General features: G+C 41.1%; 1 protein-coding gene across 2 annotated transcripts in view; it reads left to right on the top strand.

The window, feature by feature from the left end:
* The window catches only part of RELN (reelin), a 306,374-nt gene that overhangs the window by 202,473 nt on the left and 76,418 nt on the right, over positions 1 to 27,483 (top strand). For both annotated transcript variants that reach the window (XM_069801790.1, XM_069801791.1), the window contains exons 19-25: positions 149 to 310; positions 5,157 to 5,393; positions 11,722 to 11,914; positions 14,543 to 14,655; positions 21,263 to 21,400; positions 22,048 to 22,234; positions 25,960 to 26,165. In XM_069801790.1, coding sequence (XP_069657891.1) covers positions 149 to 310; positions 5,157 to 5,393; positions 11,722 to 11,914; positions 14,543 to 14,655; positions 21,263 to 21,400; positions 22,048 to 22,234; positions 25,960 to 26,165 — 1,236 coding nt within the window. The remainder of the gene's footprint in view (positions 1 to 148; positions 311 to 5,156; positions 5,394 to 11,721; positions 11,915 to 14,542; positions 14,656 to 21,262; positions 21,401 to 22,047; positions 22,235 to 25,959; positions 26,166 to 27,483) is intronic.

The raw sequence follows: 27,483 nt of genomic DNA, 5'->3' as shown, positions 1-27,483 counted from the left end.
TAAAAACAAATTGCACGTACAAAACCCCATAACCGATATTTATCAAAATTTGTCTAGATTTATAAGATCTGAAAACAACCTGGTTAGGAGAAAAAAAAAAACACTATGCAAATGGTACCCTATAAATATTTGTGTAATTCTGATCCAGGTTCCTGCAGTTCACACTACGCCTGGGCAGCAAGTCGGTACTGAGTACCTGCAAAGCACCAGACCAGCCTGGGGAAGGAGTGCTGCTGCATTACTCCTACGACAATGGGATTACCTGGAAACTACTGGAACACTATTCTTATCTCAACTACCATGAGCCAAGGTATATGCATAAATATTACAAGGAGTGTTATCTACATGCAGTTAATGCTGGTAGTGGTAGTCACTGCAATGCAGAGAGTAAGCACATCTGCCCACATGGTATGGGAGTGAGTGGAATGAAGATTTTACTTCACACTGAAAAGTTATCACTTTTCCTTAAAATTTTGCAGCTGTTCTGGGCACTTCCCATTTTTGCCTGCTTCTATAAAAATGAACACATGGATTTAATGGCATTTGAGTCTCAGGTGATGTGACAGAACAAGCTGAAGCAGTGTGGGATGAGGGGTAGAAATGTACTTGTGGGAAATAGGGGCATGTCTCTTCCCGTGGAAGCAGTCACTTGTAAAGAAAAATTAACATAAATTGTTTGTAGCTTTGAAGCCATAGATACCTTCACTACACCATCCTCTGGGATTAGGAGTTTGTAGGCAGCGCAGGACAGCTGAGACAAAATCCAACTGTGAGGGTCTCTCCAGGTCAGCAGGGAAATTGCACCTGCTCCCATTGTGAGGGGGATTACATGACTTTGTGCCTGTGCCTGTGGGTTGGATTCGGTGCCCTGGGACGACCTGCTGGTGACTGTGCCTGGGAATTGTACAAATCATGAAGAAGCTGAACAAAGCGCTTGTCTCATCTAGCAGCATCTATGTTTGGCACCAGATTAGAGAGGAATGTATCTGATGTGTTTAGAGAAGAAGGTATTCTTTACTGTTACATTTGTGAGACCATCCACCAATTTTCGTAAAGCAATGCAAAATCAGGAGTCTCCATGAGCATACCTGTACAGCAAGCCCAGAACAATCTGGGCTGGCTCTGTGCAAACCCACTCAAACCCATCCGCCTTCATGGGGTTCTGCCAATAGAGCCAATAAATCCCAATGAAATGAGATGCTCTGCAAGGGGGCATGAGAGGCAGAGCCGACAGTGGCATCACGCGTCCCGTCCCAGCTGGTCCATTCCTGCCCAGGGACGGCTTTGCACTAGGTATTGCCCTGCATCCTCTTCTCTACTCCTCCATGCAGTTCCAGGATAGGGCCTGAGTCAACCCCAGGTAGATAGTCTGCATGTCACTTTAACTATGTATAACTTTGATTATTTGTATTTATTGAGCTCAGATCAGTGCATTTAAAAAAATATACTAGATTTCCTCATCTTGTTAATAACTCAGTACAAAATATACAATATACAAAATGTGATTAAGAATATCCTAATGGAAAAAAACTTGTAACATTAAATCTATTTCCCAGGACCTGTAAGAAATATTGAAAAATCTGAGAGGAATGACTGTATTTGGCATATGGACTTTAATTTCTGAAGTTTTAAATGTTTCCAAAAGAAAGATCCTACAAGCTGGAACACACATAAGCCTTCTTCACAATTTCCTTTCCTGTCCTTTATTGTAGTCACATATATATTTTATATGGCCCTGTTTCTAATTCTTAGATTCAAGATTACAGCTGTAGGAATTCTATTTCCCTAAAGGTTTTTAATATATAGCACTATGAAATTTTTATAACAAAAAGGAAAATACACATTCCAGTGACTGATTTTAATGAAGTTTAAGATATAAATGTAGTAAATTATATTGATGCCAGAGACCTTTTTTTGCTTTTTGAGATTAAGTATGAAACACAATTTCTGTTGTTCTGACAGGGCAAAGAGCTAAGCACAACATACACAGGTTAGAAAGGTTTTGCCGTGGGATATGTATAGTCCACTCTGGGTAGATATAAAAATGACAGACATACAAATCTGAAGATAATGCTGGCAGTAATTATGATGAAGAACATGAAGAAAGCTTCACCTTTTCATATTATGTTGTCTGAAAATATCAGCATTTTTGGTAACATAGATGGACTGCTGCAAAGTTTGGTAATCAATCTGTAACCAGAAATTTAATTAATCTTCAGTCATACAAAAAATAATTACACATTTAATGTTCTGCTGAAAAGGTGCATTTAATCTGCTAACATTTGACAGCTGCATTTTTCTTCTGAGCGGAACAGCGGTGGCTTTTCAATATTAGGTATGCGCATAGCTTGAAAGAATGAGATCAGAGCAAAGGTCTCCCAGCTGGTTTTTAAGAAATCTAATGGTAGCTGGTAATGTTAGTAGGAACACTTTTCTTCTCTGCAGCAGAAAAGTCATTAGCAAGAATCCCCCTCCCTCTCCATCTATCTCCAACAAATCAAAGCCAGACAGGAGAAGCTGTTATAACTGGAGATGTAGTCAGGTTCTGCATACTAAATGTATGTGCCATAGATGGTGGTTTACACCAACGTTTTAAAATTGTGTTTGCTTAATCCCCTGGGATGATAAATTTATTTTAACATGTGTTAAATATTTTAACATCCAATAGGTGTATCAGTGGTGTATGTCATGATTTAGGATTTTCTGTAGATTACTGTCAGTGAGAATTAGTGTCCACGTGGGTAAGCTTATGAGAGTTAAAAGTGAAAGGGAAGATGCAGGCATCAGAGACAGCCACCAGCAGAGAAATATGCCCAGGATTATAACAGAGCATTAGCTAGCATTAGCTCACACAAGTGCCAAGTGCTTCACAGCATATGCTGGATATAGTGCTCCTCCTAGCCAGGGTACCGGCTTTCCTCAGGTTCACCCTACTGAACCATGGAAGACAAATCATCGGTTCCTTTTAGCATCAGTAGCTATTTAGTGTCATTTGTGCCTATAAAAATTGACCCCAAAAGTCATAGAGTTGCTGCTTATTAGGGAACCCTTGGTAGAAAGAAAGTCCTTGTAATTTATTCACATGCCAGAGAGTAATAGGGCTTGATCTTTCTCTTAGAAGGGTATGAAGTCATTCAAGCATGTTTATTTGAGTGGCAAAAGAAACGTATCCATCATACATGGGGACACGGCAGTGGTCACCTCTGGCTGTCCCTCGACACTGCTCTGCAGCCTACAGCTGGCAGAAAGCAGCTCCTAGAAATGCCAGCCAGGACTTTCTGAGTGCTTCCCACCTGTTTAGCCAAGCCATTTGATTTTTTTCTTGCTAATGGATTAACATATTCTTCTCTAAAATCAATGTGACATTAAACAACAGTGTTATAAGTATACTCTTCACATGGTCAGTTTAGCAAGTCATTTTTAAGAGTGTGGTTTTGCACTAAGAGCACTTCGCTGTTTCATATGCACAGAACAAAACATTGTAACAGGCAGCTTAGCCTTAAATCTGGAAAAAACTTCGTGCTAAAGGATAAAATGATGTTTCCGGTTTACCTGATTTGTTATTTTATCCACATTTCCTCTAAGAGAGAAAGAAGAACATCAGCTACATGATGAGCTTGCCAAAACCCCTTTTGCCAGCAAGTAACTGTACACCGATGGAGACGAATGTCCCTGTTGCCAGTCTGTTTCACAGCTCACGTGCGTTGCATGGGGCACCATGGTCGTGGTGATTTATGGAGCTTTCAAGAAGGTGTTGTTGCTGTGGCAATTAATGCGTGCTCCCTGCTGCTGTGTATGATAATTGCTCCTGGAAATTAGATATTACTCTTAATTTTCTTTGCAGTTTGTCAATTACAGGTTTGTTGTCATAGCTGCCATGACAAATCAGGTGACCTTGCATACCAGGAGAAGAGCCTGGGACTCACCTCCAGTTGCATCTCTATGCAACTACAGAAGAGAAGTGTTTGCCGTAAAAGACTACACATAATCACACTGCCTGACAAGCTGAACCTTTTCCACTTGAATGTGGCAATTTACAGGAGTGGGTTCTTCTAGGACAAGAGCAACACAGGCATGATGTCAGTGCTGTGCAGAAACAAGCACAGATGTTAAAAAGATGCATGTCTTCAGATCAGGATAAAATCCACTGAGTCTGCGAAAATGGAGCTGGAATTCATAAGTCCTTGTCAGCTGATCATCCCTTTGCCAGTCCAAGCTCCTGGGCTTCAAATGGAGGGCATTCTGGTTTCTTCTGGCAAGGAAGAGCACCTTTAAATTTACAGAGAAGTCCACAGTAGCAGCAAAATTTACAAAACTGGTGGAAACTCTTTTTGGCTTTTACACATGGCTGTCTTTCAGTAAATACATTGACTACCAAGAGAACTAATGATTCCCCTGCCCCTGTCACTGGTAGAAGCTGTACCAGTAGATGCTAAGTTATTTGTGGGCTGAATTTAACCCATGATTTTTAGGGTCAGTAAGAAAAAATAATGATAAAATACATCCCTATGGAATTAATACAAACAGCAAAACTTTTGTCGTGGTTTAACCCCAGCCAGCAACTAAGTACCATGCAGCCACTCACTTACTTCCCCCACACCCAGTGGGACAGGGGAGAGAATTGGGGGAAAAAAAAAAGGTAAAACTCATGGGTTGAACAGTTTAATAGAACAGAAAGGAAGAAAATAATAACGATAATAATAGCAATCATAAAATGACAATAATAATAAAAGAAATGAAATATACAAAACAAGTGATGGACTATGCAATTGCTCACCACTCGCTGACCAATGCCCAGTTAGTTCTCAAGCAGTGATCTCCCCCTCCAGGCCAACTCTCCCCAGTTTATATACTGGGCATGACGTCACATGGTCTGGAATACCCCTTTGGCCAGTTTGGATCAGCTGTCCTGGCTGTGTTCCTTCCCAACTTCTTGTGCCCCTCCAGCCTTCTTGCTGGCTGGGCATGAGAAGCTGAAAAATCCTTGACTTGGTATAAACACTACTTAGCAACAACTGAAAATATCAGTGTGTTATCAACATTGGTCTCCTACTAAATCCAAAACATAACACTATACCAGCTACTAGAAAGAAAATTAACTCTATCCCAGCCAAAATCAGGACAACTTTCAATAATAGTTTTGGTTTGTTTTCCAGAATAATTTCAGTGGAGCTGCCTGAAGATGCAAGGCAGATCGGCATTCAGTTCAGATGGTGGCAACCGTATCACTCTTCTCAAGGTGAAGATGTGTGGGCGATCGATGAAATCATCATGACCTCTGTGCTTTTCAATAGCATCAGTCTGGACTTCACCAACCTAGTGGAAGTCACACAGTCTCTGGGATTCTACTTGGGAAATGTTCAGCCCTACTGTGGACATGACTGGACTCTTTGGTGAGAAACACATATTCGTTTCTGTTTTACTTTTGTTTTCTTTGTCTATTCATCCTGCTAAGAACCAAGTGATTTCTGCAAATGAGTCTTTCTGGCAGCTCTTCAGAGTAATTGTCTCATCCTCACATTATGGACAAAAATACAGTTGCTAATCTAATTGCAATTAGCAGTAAGTTTTTACACCCCCTTGCACAGAGATTTATGTTTGATGGGAACCTTGAATGTAGCATTCTTACCCCACAAAACATTTAAAGAATATCCTAATAGAAACAATTTAGAAGATTTTCATAATCTTGGCTTAAGATACAGTCAGGTTAATATGGGTGTACAGGTTATGAATGAATCTGTTAAGCACAGGCCCTGAATATTTTGTAAGTGATGTTCAGATCTGTTTACATAGCCATTAGATTACACTCCAAAAAGGAAAGGCAGCAGAATGTTGGTAGAATGACATTAGTTATTTGTAGTTATTTTGTCTGGTATTATATCCATTTAGCCATTTACACTGTGATCAGCATTATGACATATTGCGATTATGCCCAAAATGTGCTGTGTATTTAGAAACAAAAGCAAGAAAACATCACCTGCCCCAAAGCAAAAAAAAGGCAAGAAAAGAAAAAGAAGTGACAAACAAAGAGAAAGAAAATTCTGTTACAAAGGTGTAAAAATAAGCTTTTTTAGTAAAACGTTAACCTGCTTCACAAAAATTAAGTGCTGGAGTACATAAGTGTAACATTTGGAATTAGTACAAAGGAAGCTCAATTTAATCTCTGTGTTTTGATTAAAACCAAGTAAGTTTCATGCTAGTCTGATCAACATATAAACCCAGTACAGCTTTAATCAGCATAGATGTATTTATTTGGAGAAGGTACAATCACAGTAATTATAGAAAACCTCAAGAAAATATAAACAATTTTAGCATCCCCATGGACACTCAGAGAAACAGTGTTGCAATTTTATTAACAACTATCTCTGAGCAATCTGATTTGACTTTCTGATCATCTGTCAAACTAAAAGGAGGTGGCTTAGCAGTAGGAACAACACTGAATGTGTTCTAGTGGTGATAATGAGGCAGTAGAAGCACCATTAACCACTTTAATAAGGACAAAGAAGGTACTCGCTGCTCATTAAAATGAAACAACATGTTAGGCTCAAACTGTTTGCATCTTCTTCATCAAAGAGTTGGAATGAAAGCCCTTTAATGACATTGTTTTCCTTCTGTTCTTGTAAGACCAGTTTATGGGGGGGTCAGGGGGCAGGTTATTTAAGATAGCAGAGGTTCCTCTATTTTCCTCCTATAACTCTAAATCAGAATCGAAATAATAAACGCTAAGCTAAATTCTCCATCCCATATATTGGCTAAGATTTGTAGTGCTCAGTCATAGTGTAAATGTCGAACTTTTAATGCATCAAATAAAGTATCAAAGCTTTGCAATATTTCCTTACTATTTATGTGTAAGTATTTTTCATTTTCACTAGAAGACATGAACTCTATCCTTCACTGACCTTGTTTCTCTCAAGGGAAATTTTTAAACTTACACAAATTCTGTACAAATGGCTGCTAGTTAAATTAATTATTGTTGGCTTTTCCCAGCTGTGAGTCCATTTGGTTCTCATTTTCTAACTCATGACTTTCTATGAGCATAGTTTGCAGTAGCACTGACACCATCCTCTTGAGAAAAGTCTGAAAACAGCTTTTTCATTAGTAGGACTATGGTAAATATGCTATAAATCATTTTACAGGGTGTCATCCCCAGGCCCGTTTTCACTGAATTGCCTTTAATTGTCTATTAGGCCTCTGTTTCTGCCTCAGAATCTGTAAATCTGAAATATTTGTCCTTAAAATTGGCAAAAACTTAAAACTGAGGAGGGCGATTTTTATTTTTATTGAAGAGGAAGGTTGTTCTTTTCTATACCTGGCTTCATTTAGAAAAGAGGGGTATGTTTATATGCATACGTTTTGAGCAAAGGTGATTTTTGAGTGTTTTATGATCGTCTATATCTGGAACAGTCACTTTATTTGATCATAGTCGTCAACATGCAGTTTCAGATTGGTTCTTAGACTTTATTACAGCAAGTGTGTTGAGTATACTGAAAGGACTCCAGAACACTTTTAAAATTAAATGTTTGATGATGTACATTAACTCATCACTACTCCAAAATGCTCATACACAGGCAAGGTTTTGACCCAAATGCCTCTGGAGCGTTACAGACTACTTACAACCACCTGCTGAAATGCATTTAAGTATTGATAAGGATGCTAACGCTTTTTGTTTTTTTAAATATTCATCTGTGTCGTGGTTTAACCCCAGCCAGCAACTAAGCACCACACAGCCGCTCACTCACTCCCCCCCCATCCAGTGGGATGGGGGAGAAAATCAGGAAAAGAAGTAAAACTCCTGGGTTGAGATAAGAACAGTTTAATAGAACAGAAAAGAAGAAACTAATAATGATAATGATAACACTAATGAAATGACAACAGTAGTAATAAAAGGATTGGAATGTACAAATGATGCGCAGGGCAATTGCTCACCACCCGCTGATCGACACCCAGCCAGTCCCCGAGCGGTGATTCCCTGCCCCCCCACTTCCCAGTTCCTAAACTAGATGGGACGTCCCATGGTATGGAATACACTGTTGGCCAGTTTGGGTCAGGTGCCCTGGCTGGGCATGAGAAGCTGAAAAATCCTTGACTATAGTCTAAACACTACTGAGCAACAACTGAAAACATCAGTGTTATCAACATTCTTCACATACTGAACTCAAAACACAGCACTGTACCAGCTGCTAGGAAGACAGTTAACTCTATCCCAGCTGAAACCAGGACAATCTGGACACAATAAAATAACGTTCTGTAATTAAACTGTCTTCAGTCAGATTATGACATTATGATTTAACTCAATGTAGTGGACAATAGAGTGTCCCACTGTCCCTAGAGCAGCCTGGGGTAAGACTGTAAATCTGCCTCGTAATGAACTATCCTCATGGAGCAATGTAATACAGTTGCTCTACATCAGCTTGATAGTTCACCTGTGTTTATAAAATGTTTTGTCTTTTAGATTGATTATTACTCTCTAATGTGCAGAAAGTTTCTTTCAGGTAATTGAGTTAATTAAAATATAGTAATACATTTAGGAATTATTTAGCAAAATAGGTATGATGTGATGTAAAAAGACATAAATGTCTCCTGCCTTTGATGGAAGCAAAGCTGGGGCTAGCGTGAGCATTTGCCCATCACGTCAATATTCTCGGTCAATGCAGCTTTACAAAACCAGCTACATCCATGTGGTTTTTCAGTATTCCTGAAAGTACCAGCCACGAAAACATGGTAACTCTGGGGATCCCAGAGCAATTTGGAGCAGCACAGATTGGCTGACATTGGCTGTGATATCATTCCCAGAAGTACCAATTAGTTGGCAGTGCTTGGAGGGAGAGCAATTGTTCTGAGGGCACCTATGGGTATTGTGTTCCTGCGCCTTCGCAGGTCTAATTATATACACGCTACAAACCAACTCACAACTACATATTTATACAAAAATGTAGCCTCTGCATTCTCATTTCTGAAGACTTTTTAGTTAATTATTGTTATGCCAGGGACATTAATCTGTCTTTTACAAAATCTGGAAACATATTCCAGCTGTGTCACTCCCAGAACAAAGAAAACATTTGGTATTCCAGCAGAAGAGCATACCCCCTAACCACGTACACAGGAGAGCTGGAGAGCAAAGAAGCGGCAAGTAAGGTGGAGCCCCCACCTTTAATGCTACCCTTGTTCAGCTGGAGGCAATTTGTGGATGATAAAGGTCTTTGTGAACCCGTAGTGTGATTTCCTCTCCTTAAAAGAGCTTCTTATGGAGTGTCACAGATTGTCTTCATGTCATCACTAGCTTCCTTTTTCACATTTCTTTAATATCCATTTTAAAGAGCTGTTTTGACTTTAAAACAATGCTTACTTAACATACTGTGTAAAATATCCAGGACTAAGTTATTAAATAAAAATTAATACTAAACTTAAAGTATTTTAATCATGACCTGAATGCCACCAGTAAAGAAGATTAGCGTTTAAGATTTTTTTTTTCTAGTTTTACACCAGTAATATTGACTAGAGGGAATTTTTGTGGAGACAAAGACAAAATGGAACATTTAATTCTTTGCACCTATGCTGAGTACCAGTCCTTCACTTGTATTCCATCACTTTGGGGAAGACAGCTTCTGGGCAGATGCTTCATCAAACAGTTTAGTTTTAACTCCTTTATTCTGTTCAGATGAGCTTTAGGTAACTGTGATGTGTTGTGCCCAGGTTTATGTGTGCAATGCCAGATCATTTTCCAAAGCATTGCGACATATAACTTTGGGCTGATTACACTGCACATGGCTGACTGATACCTGAAGAGCCTGGTTGTACTGGCACAGATTTCCCAAGGTAAAACTTCGATTTCTCACATCAGCCATGAAATTTCAAGGTGCGTTGTAGAAATTGAAACTATGTCAGACCAAGTCAGCTTTACCTTTTAAATTTGCAGGGTTTTGTCATTTTGAAAAATACAAGATAAAGTTTGGAAGAAAAATAAATTCAGGCATTATCCAAACAAATTCTTCTGAGATGCATTCAGTTCTAACAATGAAACCACAAACCATAGGTTGCCAGCTGGACCACTGACGAGCGTACATTATATCCTCTGCTCAACTTAAAATTATCCTTCCTATTGAGAAGAAAAACACTGACGACACTGGGCGAAAGAGCAAACAGTTGAGATACAGTTTTCCAAGGCAACTTACTGCCTTCTGGTCCAGTTGTCCATGACGGTGCCCCAACAGTGAAGGGAATGTCCATCCACAGTCACTTCCTGGTGCTGATCACGTAGACTGGGTAGTTTCATATGGTGCCATGAGTTGGATCATCCTTTAGGAAATGAAGTCACAGAGAGCAAGGTCAGAAAGTAAAAAGGAGCCTGGATCTTAACTTGTGCCAAGTAACAGCAATTTGATAATGACAAAACTAATGTCAGCTTTCAGTAATTTCTTCTAAAGCTTTGGGGTAGAATGCTGACATTTATGGCTTGACTGCTCTTTCTGGAAAGGACGCTATAGAAAACAGTGTGGGTCAGTGAATTAATTTAAGAGTGCTAAGTAACACTGGCTTGTATTCTTAGTCCTTACACCAACTTCATTGTGACCTTGATTTTTACAGGGTAGAAGCTAATATGTTTTATTGTATGATATTGAAAGATTAGGATTTCTTATTTAAGATGATAAACTGTAACTTACTTGACCATAAGGGCAACCTTGAACTAGATTATTCTCTTCATCACCACTGTACTGAATGTAGCTTTTTATTTTTGCATGATGATTTGCAGTGATTTTTCTTTAAAAAGATGCAATCCCTATCCTAAATTGTTCACGTTTAAGAATAGTCTCAGAAAATGTTGAAGGTGAAAGAACTACAGTACTTCTGAAGATACTAACTAAACATCTCAAACTAAGGAGAGGGAGGCGATTTCTTTCTTAAAAACATTCTGTTTTGAAGCCTAGCATGCAAGATTCAAAGCTTAAGTTGTTGTTACTTCCTCCTTATGCCTCTCTTCCATTTGACTTTTTTTTCCTTTTGAATAGTGCATAGAAGAAAAACCTGCATTTAAATTGAAATAACCTTGTAATTTCATATATATTGTGTTACCATGTATGTGATAACTGGGTACCTTGTATCATATATGAGGCTTGATGTGTTCCAAACATTACTACTGACAAAATTATCTTCTCCAGTCCACTGGATAATAGAACTCTTGTATCAGTACATCCTGCAGAAAAGAAGCTGAGGATAGGTGATATTAATTCGGAAACACAGTCAAAAGTCAGTGAATGCATTGCATATAGAATCACTTGAAAATCAATGGAATGAAAAGTCTATGTAATAAGGATATTTTAAACTAAACGCAGTGTATCTTTACTGTCCAGTGCTTGCATGAACTTACAGCTGTTACTGTGACATGACCTTAGGCAATGGACACTCCTGGGGAACGAACTTCCTTTGTGTTGTTTTTTCTGTACATTATCCTTTCCTTGATCCTAACTTGATCATTAATACAAAGAGCATATAGTAAGAACTAACAGAATTATTCAGTGTTTCACACTCTGGGATACATCAAGGCCTTCCTTGTAATTTGCAGAAGTACCAACAGAAAGATGCTTCTTGCACATGGTCTCATCCCATGCACCAATCTCCAGAACAAAGAAAGACGCATCACTGTACTTAACCCAGAACCATTTCTACTGTTCCCTTCTGAATTATTTTGGGGATGGATCCTGATTCTTTCCTTACATCTCTCAGTTTTACAGGAGATTCGAAGTTAGCTTCTAGCATGCGCTATGTGGAGACCCAGTCTATGCAGATCGGAGCTTCATATATGATACAGTTCAACTTAGTGATGGGCTGCAGTCAGGCGTTTACTCCTCATATGGACAACCAGGTGAAACTGGACTACTCCACCAACCATGGCCTCACGTGGCATCTTGTTCAGGAGGTGAGGCTGGCAGCAAGGACATTTGTCTTCCATAAACTCTGCTTAGACAAAGATCATCTGAAATATACTTGTGGCATTGAACAACGGGAGATGTTTTCCTCATTCCCCTTTCTATAAAAAAATTCTCAGTTGGAATCAGTCAAAATGACTAATAGGAGTATTTAAACTGTTCTTCGTGATATTTGGAAGAAAGGTATCTGAGAGCCTGAAACACAAAATTGTGACAGGAATGGACCAAGGCTGAGAAAAGAACTGGGGCACAGATAGACAGAGCTACAGAATAATGGCTGAGATCTGTCCTGTGCTATTGCTTTGTTTTTCAAAGCAAAATGCATCTACTGTTTCCTGGAATTTAAATGGATAGAAATTTTTTCTGCCCTTGTGCGCAGCGATTTCGTAAATGGAAAGCGCATTCCTTTGGGGGATTGTAATGTAGAGCCTTTCATCTCCCATCCCTGGTTCAAACACAGTCCAGGGCCGTAATGACCGGCTGTTTCCCCATCTCTACTAGAAGTGCAAATAGCAGTGTTGGCTGCTATTTCCCCATGTGGCTCAGCCCTGTCTCAGCACAAATGCGAATAGCGCATTTGGGCATAATTTGTGCTTTTGTTTTCCACCTTAGATGGCAAGCTGGACTTTCCCTGGCCTCAGGGTGAACTAACCAAGGTCCTTCAGCTGCCTCTGAGCAGATTCAGAGGGTGTCAGAGAACTTGTCCTGGTGCGTTTTCACAGAGGGATTTGAATGTCCTGTCCCACATCTTCTGTGAGCAATGAAAGCATTGTCCTGTTACCTTTTGCCATGTTGTGTTTCAACACGTTTACTTTGGTGGGCAGAGTAGAGAAATGGCAATAACTGAATTTTTAAACTTTGCAAATCCACGTAATGCTTTTTTACCTTAAACAGAATTCAGAGGAAAGCTATAAACATGGTATTTCAAATTATGTTCATGTCTTTTATACCTAGCAGGCATCATCATGGTGTCCAAGAACAGTTCCCAGTGGTGGGTGCTTGGGATTTGTCCTTGCCATCAATGGAAGATCAGTTGCCTTCAGATTGTAGTGCTCCTTTCCTCTCTCAGCGGAGCTGAGTTCAGAGAGAGAACTTGCAGCCAAATCATTTTTCTCACACCACCCAAGTAGCTGTGATAAAAAAGTAATAGAGAAGGCTATTTGTAGTATATTTCAAGGATGTAATCTGGCAAATACACAAAACACTAATTAATTAAAATTTTTGAAAGTTTTGTTTGCTTCTCAAGGACTGATCAGATCCTGTTTTGTAAGATCTTTCAGGGGAGATGAATCAACAAAAAATGTTTGAAAATTGCTGGAAAGGAAACTAAGCCTTTAGAAACCGTACTGAAAAAAAACCAAAACACAATAAGCTATCAGATCTTCATTTCATACTCTAAAATATTTCAGCAATAAATTTCTCTGTAAAATAATATATTCTGCCCTTCTTCATATTTAATGTATAACTATTACTATATAATTTAACTATATAAATATTCTTAATTGCTTTAACTACTGTAGAGAATCACTGCTTTATTATTAGTTTAAGAGCAGTCAAAGTAGGCTACTTGCATAGGCAGGTGTCTGTCCCAAAGGTCCCCCTCTTGCCTGACACCCCACATGGTGATGAGCGCAGCAGCAAACAGCGAAAGACTCTCGGAGAGGTGGTGACGGTCGAGAGGAGCTGTGCTGTGGCAGTAGTGGCAGAAGGGACTCTCCGAATGGGTACCTAGAAAAGGAGCACACAGGTTCATAATAATATTCAAGCACTTTATTAATATCTCGTCAAAACAATAGCACAGAAGTTTTGGGTGCTGTTCTGGCATTATATAAATAAATGAATGGAATATTGCAGAAAAATGGAGTAACACGGGAAGGGCAGGTCTGGAAAACAGTAAGACTGAGATAATGGACTTCATTTATATTTAATATAAAAAAGACTTGATAATTATCAGATTTTCTGAAACGAAAAAAGATTTGGGGAACAGACCTCTCTAGGAATCTGAGTGGAAGGAATCCTAGGAGCAGGAAGGGAGAATTTACACCATTTGCTGTAGGTGTCAGAGGTAATACAGCTGCAGAGCATAGTAAGGGCCTCTGGGGGCAGCTTCAGTAGACCGCAGTTGGATGCTCTCGTGTGGCTCTGTCTGTTCCTACTGCTGCTCCCCACTGCAGATGGAGGGACTGGGGGGAGCCAGCATCCCCCGGCAAGAGCTCGCAAGTAGGTCTCTAAAATGACTGGTAGAATGGTCTGGAGGTCACTTTCGTAGACTTATTCCATAGTGGACTTGTAGACTTACTTCATAGTCAGCAGTAGATGCTGGAGTGAGAATAGTAAAAAAAATGAGCCAGGCATCCTCATTAAGGAAAACAAAACATTACTAGTTGCTAATGCTAAACTCTTTAAATGAGTCATATGGCTTTCTCCTATTCTTAATTGTACTACTGTCAGTTTTCTGAGAAATTTCTCTGCATCATGCCAGGATTTTTCTGCCTCTGGGTCTTTCACTCCAACATCTGGACCCCAGCAAGCTCCTGGTTCTGTGAATGTTTAACCCTTGCTTGTCCTCCCAATTCTTCTTCAACATTAAATCTGGTTTTGAAATGTTTTACTTCAAGGAATGTCTTCCCAGTATGCCGAGCTGTCAGGAGTTTACATCAGCAAGTATTTACCACTCCAGTGAATTTACTCAGTGGAGGAGAATCACCGTCCTTTTACCACAGAAGACCTGGTGAGCATTTCTTTCTTCTTTTTAATTTTTTTTTTGGGGGGGGGGGGGGGCTCCAGATAATTCATCTACTTTTAAATTGCTGTGACAAAGATCAAGTCCTCTGTAGATCATACTCAAGTGGGTGGGTGGGGTGCCGGGGTACCAGGGCTGACCCTGTTGCAGGTATTTGACATAAAACGCCTTCCTTACATAATTAGAGAGTGAAATGTTGGTGAAGTCACCAGAAGCTATTGTTTAAGATTGTTTTTAATACATACTGTGACTCTTTAATAAAGTTCAGACCTTTTCAAAAATAGTGGCGCTTGTCTGTAAATGCCCCACTGGAGGAAGCCTTTATTTGGATTGTTAATTTTTATTTTGCACATTCCTTATTGTTTACATCTTCAGACCAAAGCCTTGTATAAACAATAACTAATGAATCATTTCTGGGAATTTTTTACCTCTTGTTTCTTTTTATAGCATGTCTTAAAAAATAACATTCTCTTCTGCAAAAAACAGCAACAAAAATTATCAGAAACACTTACCCTATTAATCTTATTGTAATCAACTTGTTTTGCGTCCCCTAACATTTTTATTTAACTAGATTATTTCTTCCATTATTTATTTTAAAATCTTTATTATAACATACAAATAAAAAGTTGTCATAAATCTCAATAATCTTCAGAGCTTCCTTCATTTGAGAATTAAATTATTCCTGTTAGAGTTACACTTTGCTTATGTTTGACCTGAATTCATCACAGCAATTGCAATGAGAGCTTGCTCAGATTAAGTTATCATTGTATTTCCCAGTCCTTCATCATTCTTCTGCACTCTCCACAGCCTCAACACAATCTATTTCTATCAACCACCCCACGACACCTTCTTTCAACGCACTGGCCTTTTTTACTGTACAGCCAATATTCAGAATTTCCTATTTCCAGGCAAAACTTCAGGGCAAATATTGAATCCTTAAAGCGTATCAGGTCAGTTAATACCAAATAGCACAAGTAAGTCTACGAAGAACTGCTTTGTAGTTACATTATAATGTTATGTGCCACCAGCTGCAAAATCAGTGGCTCACCTAGACACTTAGGAGTTTAAAAAGTGTCTACAATTTTGCAGGTTAAACTCTAAAGTAGGCTGTTATTTTTAAATTTATTTATAAGATGTGTACTGTACTGTAAGTTATTATTATGCAGTGTATAGCTGATGATAATACCAATGTTGTGGGCCTTTTTTTCTTTAGAATCTAATAATTTTCCTCAGCATATGAGGTAACAGAAGCAAATAATTCCACTTTAATTTAGGAGACTGTGGGGAGAAATTATGATGAAATAATAGGCAGGTTCCTGTTTTATGCTGCGCACAAATCATAAATATTTCACACTCTATCTTGTATCTGAAGGGATTCCGGTCTGTTAGCAGAGTTTTGTTTGTAATTAAGGCACAAATTACCACTGAATTTTACTTTGCTCTTCATAAAACACATTTTCAATATGACTGTGTTGTGCTGTGGCACAATCAGGGTGAAGAGGAAGGATGGCTGCATGTTCCACACCAGAAGCGATCCAGCACACCAGACACATCTCAGCCGCTTTCCCTCTTTTTTCCTCTTTTCCACCGGCAAGGAGCAGACTGAGGGCTCAGTCACTCCTTTGGCTTGAGATTGGGAGGGGAATTTTTTTTGTATTTTTAAAGCACGCTTACTAACAGAGGACAATTTTCTGCCTTTACAAACCTGGGCATTACTGGTGAACATTTGATGTGCAGAGCTCCTCTGCCAGCCCGGCCACACAGAGGGCATCAGCCTGGGGGCCTGGTAGCAAATATGCTCCATAGGTTTCTTCTTTGGGGCACTCTCCCTCCCTCTCCTACCACCCATGGGCAAAAACTTAGCAGTGGCCAGGAAGAACCGTGCAGAGGGGGAGAGCCAGGTCTTCTGCCTTCCCAAAACTGGGGTGAGGGGAAGGGACCTCTGGGGACCTTCCTTCTGGCTCAACCCCACAAGACACCTAAATGAGGACTCAGGACCGAGGCTTGAGGTCTCGTTAGCCTTGCTCTGGCCCTTGGTAGCCTCAACATGCCCTCATACCCCTGCACAGCCGTGCTACAATTACCGGAGCTTTTATCCCTGCATGCACAGCATTTTGCTGAGGGCTTGCACCTTGGGTGCACAGGTAGCATCAGGCTGCGGTACTGTGCTCATGCAGCCAGAAAATTGTTCATAGCAGTACCTATTTCTCTTGTAAAACTTTCTGGGCGTGCTGGTATTTCTGCACATCTGTAGATGTTCTGCATCTGGCAAGCGTGAGTTTACAAGGCCTGTGTTATCCGAGATTTGGGATGTTAGGAAATCTGCTGCAACAGTGAGACTTGTATCAGCGAAATGAAATGTATGCACCTGCTCACTGAAATTGTATTGTACTTGAACTGAACATTTCTAACACTGATGAAAATTAATTTCAGTTTTATGGGAGGCATTTACATATGAACAGGCCTTAATGAGATACAAGCAGCTGTCAGTTGCTGACTTCATAAACAAATCAACACCTAATGACTGAATGAGAGTTTCAGGATAATTGGGTAAATGTAATTATGGTAACTCAGAAGGTAGCAAATATAATTTTATCAGATACAAATTTGCATTAGATCGTTAGGGTTTTTAATATCAGGAGAGAAGACAATGATTTTATTTTAACTCATATCTGAAAAATTTTATAACAGAAAGAACATCATTTCACTTGCAATACATCTGGGACATGATTTCCTTGTGCATATGTAAAATGTCACGCAACGACAGTGACTTTCATTTGACATCAACCTGACTTAGATATAATGTCATCAGAAAGCCAGATTGCCTTCCAGTAGCATCAAAAAAAAGGGGGGGGAAGAAATATGAGGAACTAGGGAGGTTTATTTTGCTTGTAATAAAATGCTTTCATAACTCCTCGATACTGCACTTCCCATTTGAATAGGTGTCCAAATGGTGACTGTCCAGAAAACCGGTATTTTATCACTGAAAATGCAGCTGACACTCAGCTCCTTATTCTCTTTTCTTAATTAACATGGCTTTTTAAAATTATTGATTACCATTTTTAACAGCATAATCCTCTTAAACTGTTGTTACCTTGAGGTGCAGAGCAGCCTTGGAAAGCTTTCAAGAACAGTGAGCAGGACTGGCTTTTCAGCAGCATTGCTTTTGCAATTGCGAATTCAGACTAACACGTGTTATCCCTCACCCAGAGAGAAATCTGAATCTGTGAGAGCTTTTGCTGCCCACAGCTGTGTGACGGTGGCCCCGCTTTCCACGGACTCCCCCTGACCGCCCGGCTGGGTGGGAAGGCGAGGGCAGCCCCTCGCCCCGCTCCAGCTCGGGGGCCATGGGATTCCCACAGCAGCGAAGCTGTCCCTGGGCGAGAGCTCTCTTTGACTGCAGCTAAAAATAACCCCTGCCCGCTAGGATGTGGCTCCCCAGGGACCGTCCCCAGCCGCCCAGCTGATGCACGCACCTCCCTGTCAGCTTCATGTTCATCTCCAGGCGGCAATGCGACTCCTCCCTTCCTCCCCTCCCCTTAAATGAGGGAAACAGATCTCCTGCCATCGCTGAATTCATCTGGGGGAGCTTCTAAGTAACGAGCAGAGCTGAGCTCAGCCTTAGCTTGATGTGCAGCCAACATCTGAGACCCGAGGAGGAAGGCAGAGCCACCCTGGCAGCTTGTGGCTCTGTGCTCTGCCCCTGGCAGGGTGGCAGTCCCCTGCAGCAGGAGGGGGACGACGAGCCTGTCCAGGGAAACATTTTGCTCAGGTGAAACCCACTCAGGCCCCAGCATGGGCTGTCGGCCCTGGTGTCAGCTTTGCGCCTTGCGGTGTGGGCCCGCTTTCCATGGGCCCACGGTCCTTGGAACAGCCCCACGGCGGTGCCGCACAGGGGTCTTCTCGGTGGGGTTCCAGGTGTGGTGCTCCCCTGGGCACAGAGGCGTACTTTGTTACCCATGGGTGGGCTCTCCCCACTGTTTGTGTAGGGCGGGCGTGAGCCTGATGCCCCAGAACCGGCCGCGATGCACCCGAAGAGCCACACCGCAGGGACGTTTGCACCCAGCAGGAGCCGGCAAATGGCTGAGGAAATGCCATCGACGCCACACCAAGCAGCAGCGGGAGCTGCGTTCGGGGGGCACCACCACTTGTTGGGCACCAGGAGACTTCCACGGGATGGCAAAATTGCCCCTACATCACTGTAAATCCCCCCCAGTTTGCTGTAAATACCCCCGGGCTCCAGAGTCACACACCCCGCCTCTATCCACACACCTTCACTCACAAAAACCAGAGGAGCCCGGCCACGGTGCTGTCCCTCCTGTCACCTGGGCAAACAACATGAGACAATTTTATTGGGGGTGGGGTGGGGTGCCTGCTCTAAAACCTTTCTTTGGTTTCAGTATTGTTATTTTCCTCAGCACACACGAGAGTTGACACCAGTCATGACAGCTCCTTCCAGAGCACACAGTCTCTGTCAGGGCTCTCTGTGGTGCCGTTGATGCTCTGCAGCGAACGTGAACACCACCACCGAGGTGATGTGCCGGCTTCAGAGCACTCCACAAATAAACAGTAACTAGTTGTGGTGAATATTGACTGCCCATTATGCCTATGCAAGCTTAGGAAGTCCTTCGTGTGCAGGTTGCTGGCATTGTGCACTTCTAATGGATAATTCATAGCTCTTGTAATGTAACCCATCAATACATTATATCCCGAGGGAGTATTTAATCGGCAGATCTGCCCCTGCAGATTAACTCTGAATGCTGTAAAAGTGCTTACAGTATTTGCAGTATCAAGCAGATACTTAAAGACAACAAGGGTGATTTCAATTAAAAATCAAGCCCTTGGGCAACTTCACTTGTTTTTTAAAGAAATTCAAAGGTGGTATTTTAAAAATTTCTCCAAGCATGTACTAAACTAATCTTCGTATGCTTCTAGTATGTGGCTGGATGGCTTAACTGCTCTAACGTACTGTCCATTTTAGCTGCACAGGCCTCCTCTATCTGTTTTTTCACTTCCATACATGCAAGCAGGTGCTCAGCCACCTTTACAATATTCATTTTAAAAGGTCTTATTCTACATAAATTTTGGGGTGTGGGGGAAAGAGCTTTTTATCTTAAATTAGAGTAACAGCGTTATATCCCATGCCATCATTAATGTAGCCACTTAGGAAAGAAGCTCCTACTTCTTACAGGAACCTCCTCAGCCCACCCAGTCAGCCCTTGGCCAGGCACAGGCCTGTCCCAATTTAAAGTCTGATTTTTAATTCTCTGCAGTCAGCCTTGCTTTCCCTGCCCATCCCCTCCACAGCTCTGTGACTCAGCCTCAGCGCCTTCATTGCCCCCACCACCCCTTTTTTCCCAGACCGAACATGCAGCCAGCACAGCCCCTTTTGCTCCATCACGATGAATGGTTTCCCATCTTTGTTTCGCTTTACATGCAGTGTACTTTTCTTAAATCTCATTCTGGAACAAGCATGGAGTAGAGGGTCCCTGCGCCCACCAGCTGGGAGCTGCCACTAGCCGATACGTGTAACCTGTTGGATGTGTACAGGTTGGCAGGGCAGCTTGGAAAGGCTCGACAGTGACAAAAATTGCCCTCCTCGTGATTAAGTTTCTTCTCCAGCCTTGTTTTTTACGGATGTCAGGCTGGGTTTGGCTAGCAGGAGTCACTCAGCACGGAAAATCTCAACATCAAGCACTTTTTAATAGATAATGTTACCTGACTCCACTATAATAAAGAAAAATAAGGCTGTTGAAGAGAAACTATTTAACTAGAAAGGAGAAACTACAGCAAGGAGTTCTGCTTGAAGAATATTACAAATATCCAGAGCTTAGTTATATATAGGCAAGTAATCTAATCCAGTGATTCCCCACCACAATCCTTGGGTGTTACAGATTTTGTTTGAGTAGCTCGCCAAGAGCAAGCTATTTGCAATGTGAAAAAAAATAGGTGCTATGAAACAGGATCTTTGTCAAAAACTTGTGATTGCAATGTCACCAGTGATATGTGAGCAAAATCTAGTTTAGAATCATCCTGACAAAAACAAATTTCTATATCCAATAAAAACCAGTCAACTATTGTTGAATGGAAATAGATGGTATTCAAAGGGGAGAAATGCTTGCACTCAAGAACTTTAATAGATTTTTTTTTAATAATAAGTATCAGAAGAAACCTTTTTACACAACTTATAGCCCATTAACTGTGACCAAGACTATAAAAATCAAAGTCATGCCCTGGATCCACCTTTCTAGTTTTGCAGCCTGTGACCTGTGACCCTTGCAGAATGGCACTCAATAAAAATCTGATAATATCCATTGACAGGTTTATCTTAAGATAATGCACAAAGGCCCTGTAACACCTCTGCAGCCTTCCTCAGAAATGTTATTAAGAACTGGAAAGCCCATTAGATAGCTCTGTGCAGCAAGTGGCATCATCTAGGAAGTTCCTTTACAAAAATCTGTCTGGTTGTGCCAGTCTTTGCAGGCTGGGCTGTGATTGTGATATCAACTTACTTTATTTTTTATATCTGCATTTTATCTTTTTTCCCACAGTTCTGTAAAGAATCACAAATTAAAGCATTGTTATTGGTTTTAAGGTCGAGTGCCACACGTTTTCGCTGGAGTCAGTGCTACTACACAGCCCAAGATGAATGGGCCTTAGACAACATCTACATCGGACAGCAGTGTCCCAACATGTGCAGCGGACATGGCTGGTGTGACCATGGTGTTTGCAGGTATAAAGCATTTGCCAGTTCCTCTTAAGAATGGTCTCCTGATACTTCAGGTATCCTATTAGTTTGCATACTCTTTCTTTTTTTTTTCCGCTGTTGTTCTTATTTTTAGATTAAACATTAAAAACTAAAAGTGCTATGAGGGGTTAGACCATTCAAGCAACATTAACAGCCTGTTGCTGCACACCTCTCTGTCCAAGAACCCATACCCTTGGAAGATCCAGGTGTTGGAAGGGCTTTCAGTGGCACAGGGCTGCCCTGCTGCAAGTGTCCTGGTGGCCACTCCAGTCCTTTGCACAAGGACCCCAGGGATAAGCTTAGTGCCAGACCTCTTTTGCTGCATCAGAGTGATGCCAGGGACCAGCTTAGTGCTGCTTGGCAGCCGCTGTCAGACCAGGTGCAATACCAAGGGCACAGACTATTGCTTGCCAGCTACAAACTTTCTGGACACCACAGGCTTTTTTCTAGAAATAAGACATAGCTTTATTCCATTATCCAGTTATTCTAGTTTGTTTCCAAGATCCAAAATTCCAATCCCAGAATGATTTGCTATTTCACATCTAATTTTAAAAGGTCAGTGCACCACCTTAAGTAATTGGCAATGTCAAATAAAGTCTTTAAAAGCTTGTTACATTTACACTTCCTTCCAGGTGTGACTTGGGGTTTCGGGGTACTGAATGTCAGCCTGAAAATCCCCTTCCTTCAACCATCATGTCTGATTTTGAGAACCCAGACAGCCTGAAGACAGAGTGGCAGGAAACTATTGGGGGAGAGATCGTCAAGCCTGAAGAAGGCTGTGGGGTCATCTCATCTGGCTCCTCGCTTTACTTCAGCAAGGTACTAACGGGGGATGGGAGAATGAGAAAGGCACGTACTGTAGGTTTGAATGGAGCATGATGTGGTCGTATGGCAAAGAAAAGGGAGGTGGCAGAAAGCTGCTCACAGTATGAGAAGTGCATTAAACAGCACAGCTGTGCTCTGCAGGTAAAGAACAAAGCAATCAAAAGAGATAGGGAAAGACACGTGCATTATGTATTCAAGAAATACCAGCTGTAATGGAAGGAAGTAAATCGCCAGTATGCTGGGAAGTGTGTACATTCGTACTGTCTTAATTATGTATTTTCTGTTTTAAGACTCAGTTCTTTCTCAGCATCCAGCAGCTCCCCTTTGTTTGTTCTGTACTGTTCTGGGCTATGGATGGAGAAAGGTTGGCTTTTCAGGGGACAAGCAGCTCAATTTGAGGTCACAGGACCAAAACTAGTGAACAAACCACCCCTCTGGACTTCTAGAAAGTGGTTAGCCTGTGGGACGATACTCTTTTGTATAACTTGGATGCTTTGCAGATGAAAATAATAGAGCAGGAAAGAGATATAGGGAATTCTGCTAATTAATAGCAATTATAACTAAAATAAAAAGAGATCTTTATGACCAGATGTAAGATTATGGGTTGTAATCACAGATTTATTTTTTATTGTTGCTCCTCGGGTCTAGTACTGGGTTTGGTTTTGTTCTTAATTGAAAGGAAGAGTATAAATGCAGCTATGTGCTTCTCTTTTAAAGGTTTGATCAAACTGCCACTGCTGTCATGATAGCCAGATTAGTCCCAGAAGAATAACCCAATATGCCACACTGTGTAATTGTGTGTTGTTTATCTCATTACAAAAATCTAACCCATCAAATAATTTTCAGCACTCCTACATAGTCTCACATCCAGCTCCCCTGGAAATGCAGCTCTGTGCTGAAAATTTCATAATAGACCAATCAGTATAACTAGCTAATTGTGATAATTGGATTTTTTTATATAATCGTCTTCTCTGTTAGATGTTTTTCCTTCTGGCTCAGTTCCTTATGCCAAGTTTCTCAAAAGTAGTTTGCTAAATTAGAATTAACCTGCTATGATCTTTCTTCTGATTTCTGCTATGGAGGAGTGAAAAACTCATTTAAAAATTCTTGGCTTCTTCCTATTGATCTCTAAGGGTTAGGTTATCATTCATTTCTTGAGTAGTAGCAGTCTGTGTGCCATCAACAGAAGGTGGTTTATTTAATTTCTGTTTAGATCTTTTTCAAGGCATCTAGTGGCCATGCTGGTAGGTAATAAAAAATTATTTTTATAGTTGCCCAACAGTTCTGTGTTGTTTTGGGAGCTCGTATTCACAGGCTCCATTTCTTTTTATTTGCTCAAATAGCCACTTTTTATTTGAATGTCTAATGTTTACTGCCATAATCAATTACTGCTACCAGAATTAATGTTGGCTTTGTTCTGCCGACCCTCTATCTTTTGTTTTACAACCCATTTTAATCAATTGTAGGTGTGTTTGTAATACAGAGCTCTTTCAATTAGCCCCTGCAATTCCTCTGAGGTTTTATGTCACTTGTGCCCTTTCTCAATTAACCTGGTTCTGTGGTTAACCCTTTGGCAAGCAGAGCTGCTGTGGGGTGTAGATACGGAAAACCCACCTGGAATAGTTTTACAGCCAGAGCTTGATCCGCTACAGGTCAGTACGTTGGGTACCCCCAGCCAGCTGGGACACATCTGCCCATGGGGCAGCAAAGGTGTTTGCATCTTAATTATCTGTTACTAGTTTGATTTGATGATGGTAATTTCAAATTCCTTTGGGTCTCCAAATGAATTTGTGAAAGCAAACTACCAAGAGATTATCAGTGTCACCTTGGCCAGTATTAGCCATGTGGGGCTGCACCCAAGGCTGAGCCCATCTCAGTCTCATGGCACCATCCAGGAGGGCTTGCTCAGCTGGGGATAAACCACCAAATAGACAAAAATAGGAGGCATAGTTCAGACCAGATCAATATGACTGTATCCTAAATGAGTTTTTTGAGGGTCAAAGGATTCTTCACAGGTTTTAGTTGTCATCAGTGGTGCAAGCTAACCAAGTTTCAAAAACATAAGCATTCAGCCTACAGAAATTAGTCTACAAATGAGCTATGGACCCAGGCTGTAACGCCAGCAAAGCAAAATGTTCTGAGTAAGAAAGCAATAGACATGTATCTGTGCTGAGTTTACCCTGAACTGGGGAGAAAGAGGAAAGAGGTGATGAGTGGAACAGGATTTAAATTCATCTATCATCTTATTAAAAAACACAGATGATATTTTAAATCTCAGCTCATAAATCTTGTTACTTATGTCCACCTAGATCATGTCAATTTATTATCTCAAATTTGTCTGGAAATTTGTCAGAAGGATCATGAATGTACAAGTGAGACGAGAAAAACATAAATATTAATTAAAACATAGGCATAATTTTATAACTTAGCTCAGGTTTCTTTTTTGATACCTTTTTATGCTTGGAGATGGACAGGAACCCATGATTTTTTAGGGAATTAGAAACAGTAGGCATGTTGCCGGTTCTGCTCCATTTTGGGGGGTGGTGCCAGGTTGCAGCTACTTTTAATGAATGCAGAAATATGATCCCCACATCCTCCCTCCAGCTGCACATATTTGGCTTTGCCCTACCTATAAAAGCTTGTGGCGACACAACGCTGTGCTGGGGCAGGGCTGTGCCAGGCACAGGGCATGCGAGTCACCTCTGCAGGGACACTGCTCTCACCCTGTGTCCTGCCTCACCGCAGGCGGCTTCACATCACTTATCAGCAGCTGGTAGGCTTGTTGATGTGCAAGCCCACAAGCTCAGCCTCAAGCACCAGGGCACAAGGGGAAGAGGGGAACAGGATAATTCCAGTTACAATAAAAGGCTCTTAAACCCGAAAGCTTCTTTTTAGCTGAACATGCTCTGTCTTCCTTTGCCAACATGCACAGAGCAACCATGTTGACCACAGTGTAGACGTCTGAGAGCTGCGTCCTGCTAGAACTCAAAAACATCCTTGGAAATGCTGTTCACTGCATTTTATGAGGCTATTTTTTCTGTCAGCTGTGCTTAGGTAAACCTGAAACCATATCCACAGGTTGAGAGACTCCTGGTGTACAACACTTACTGGGAAAAGAGCATAGTTTTGTGTAGGAACAAATCATACTCAGGTGAGGCATGAAGAGAAAATACCACTCCCTTGTTCTTGTGTAGGAGGTGGGCTTCAAGCAACAGACATTATAGGGGCTATAATTTCAGATGACTGGGTAACCCTATACAGTGCAAGATTTGACTGGGGAAATGAGACTTCAGAAGTGTCCTTTTACTGCTTTATGCTTTATCATTAAAAAGCTGAATACTTAAAAATTTAGCCCTGATTGGTTCAGGATATCCAGCGTCTGCTCTTTGTCTCCTGAAGGTACTTGGAACCTTGAAGGAATGAGATGAAATAGTTGTGTGGAAATTGTGTTGTGCAGTTGCATTGTGTGTTGGAATCTGATAATAAAAATTCTTGTGGGATCACACCAGGGTGATTAAGACATAAAGGATGGCCAAGCAGAATTATTGTCTGAAGGACAAAAAAAAGTCATGTTAACACAAAATTCAATGTCCTCCATCTTGTGCAATTTTCTGTGGAATATTCATCTGTGTTGGACTTTAAATATGTCTGTACATAGTGAAGGTGTCATATTTAATATTATTATTGCATTATTGCCCCTCTGTGTTTTTGTATTGTAGGCTGGGAAAAGACAGTTGGTAAGCTGGGATTTGGACACAACCTGGGTGGATTTTGTCCAGTTTTACATCCAGATAGGAGGAGACAGTTCTTCATGCAATAAACCAGACAGCAGAGAAGAAGGTGTGCTGCTGCAGTACAGCAATAACGGCGGTATCAACTGGCAGCTGCTTGCAGAAATGTATTTCTCTGACTTCAGCAAACCCAGGTATAATTTTGGTCTAAATTAATTCCATACTGCATCAGCCCTTTTAAAAAAAACTATTTCTCAGTTTATGAAAACATGAATAATAATTTCAAGTTATAATGCTTAAAAGCCATCATTATATGGAAACTTTTCCAGGCTGCCACAGTAAACTCCTGCCACTAGGAAGGAAAAATCTAATGAAAGTGGGCCTTAAAACTGAAGTAAAATGTAAAGTTTCCAATCACTCACCTCCCATGTGAAACATGACTAAAATGCTAAGATCTGCAAAACATTAGCAAGCAAATACAGAACTTGCCCAAAAGAGGTATAGAAATCTGCCATTTCCTCTGACTCTGGTTTCAGATCTAATGAACGTGTATTAATGTCACATACAACAAAAACTCCTTTAAAGAAATATTTAAGGAGGAGAAGAAATCATGTTGAGCATTTCAAATTTGCTCTAAGACAGCTTGTCAGTGAAAATTTAAATTGCATTTGTCTGCATAGGTATTAACATTATTTCTATTACCTGTAGTTCATGTCTTTCAATATGTAAATAATTTTATCTTCCCATCTTGTCATTTTGCATTGCAATGAACAATGTTTTCAGAAGGACTTCTGTAACTCAGTAAACTGTCCTTTTCTAAAGCTAATCTAGGCACTTGGAAGTATAAAACCATTGAATTTTGTATAGAATAGAATAGAATAGAATAGAATATTTCAGTTGGAAGGGACCTACAATCGTCAGCTAGTCCAACTGCCTCAGCACTTCACGGCTGACCAAAGTTAAAGCGTGTTATTTAAGGCATTGTCCTAATGCATCTTAAACACTAACAGGCTTGGGGCATCGACCACCTCTCTGGGAAGCCTGTTCCAGTGTTTGACCACCCTCTCGGTAAAGAAATGCTTCCTAATGTCCAGTCTAAACTTCCCCTGGTGCAGCTTTGAACTATTCCCACCTGTCCTATCACTGGATGCCAGGGAGAAGAGCTCAGCACCTCCCTCTTCCACTTCCCCTCCTCAGGAAGCTGTAGAGAGCTCTTCAGCCTTCTCCAAACTAGACAAGCCCAAAGTCCTAAGCCGCTCCTCATAGGTCATTCCTTCCAGCCCTTTCACCAGCTTTGTTGCCCTCCTCTGGACACGTTCAAGAACCTTCACATCCTTCTTAAACTGTGGGCCCAGAACTGCACACAGTACTCAAGGTGAGGCAGCACCAACACTGAATACAGTGGGATGATCCCCTCTTTTGCCTGGCTGGTTATGCTGTGTTTGATGCACCCCAGGATGGGGTTTGCCTTCTTGGCTGCCAGGGCACACTGCTGACTCATATTGAGCCTGC

The sequence above is a fragment of the Haliaeetus albicilla genome, chromosome 14, assembly GCF_947461875.1.
Source record: "Haliaeetus albicilla chromosome 14, bHalAlb1.1, whole genome shotgun sequence".
NCBI classification, from domain to species: Eukaryota; Metazoa; Chordata; class Aves; order Accipitriformes; family Accipitridae; genus Haliaeetus; species Haliaeetus albicilla.
The sequence above is the reverse complement of the archived record's forward strand: the minus strand, read 5'-3'. Positions and strand labels throughout refer to the sequence as shown.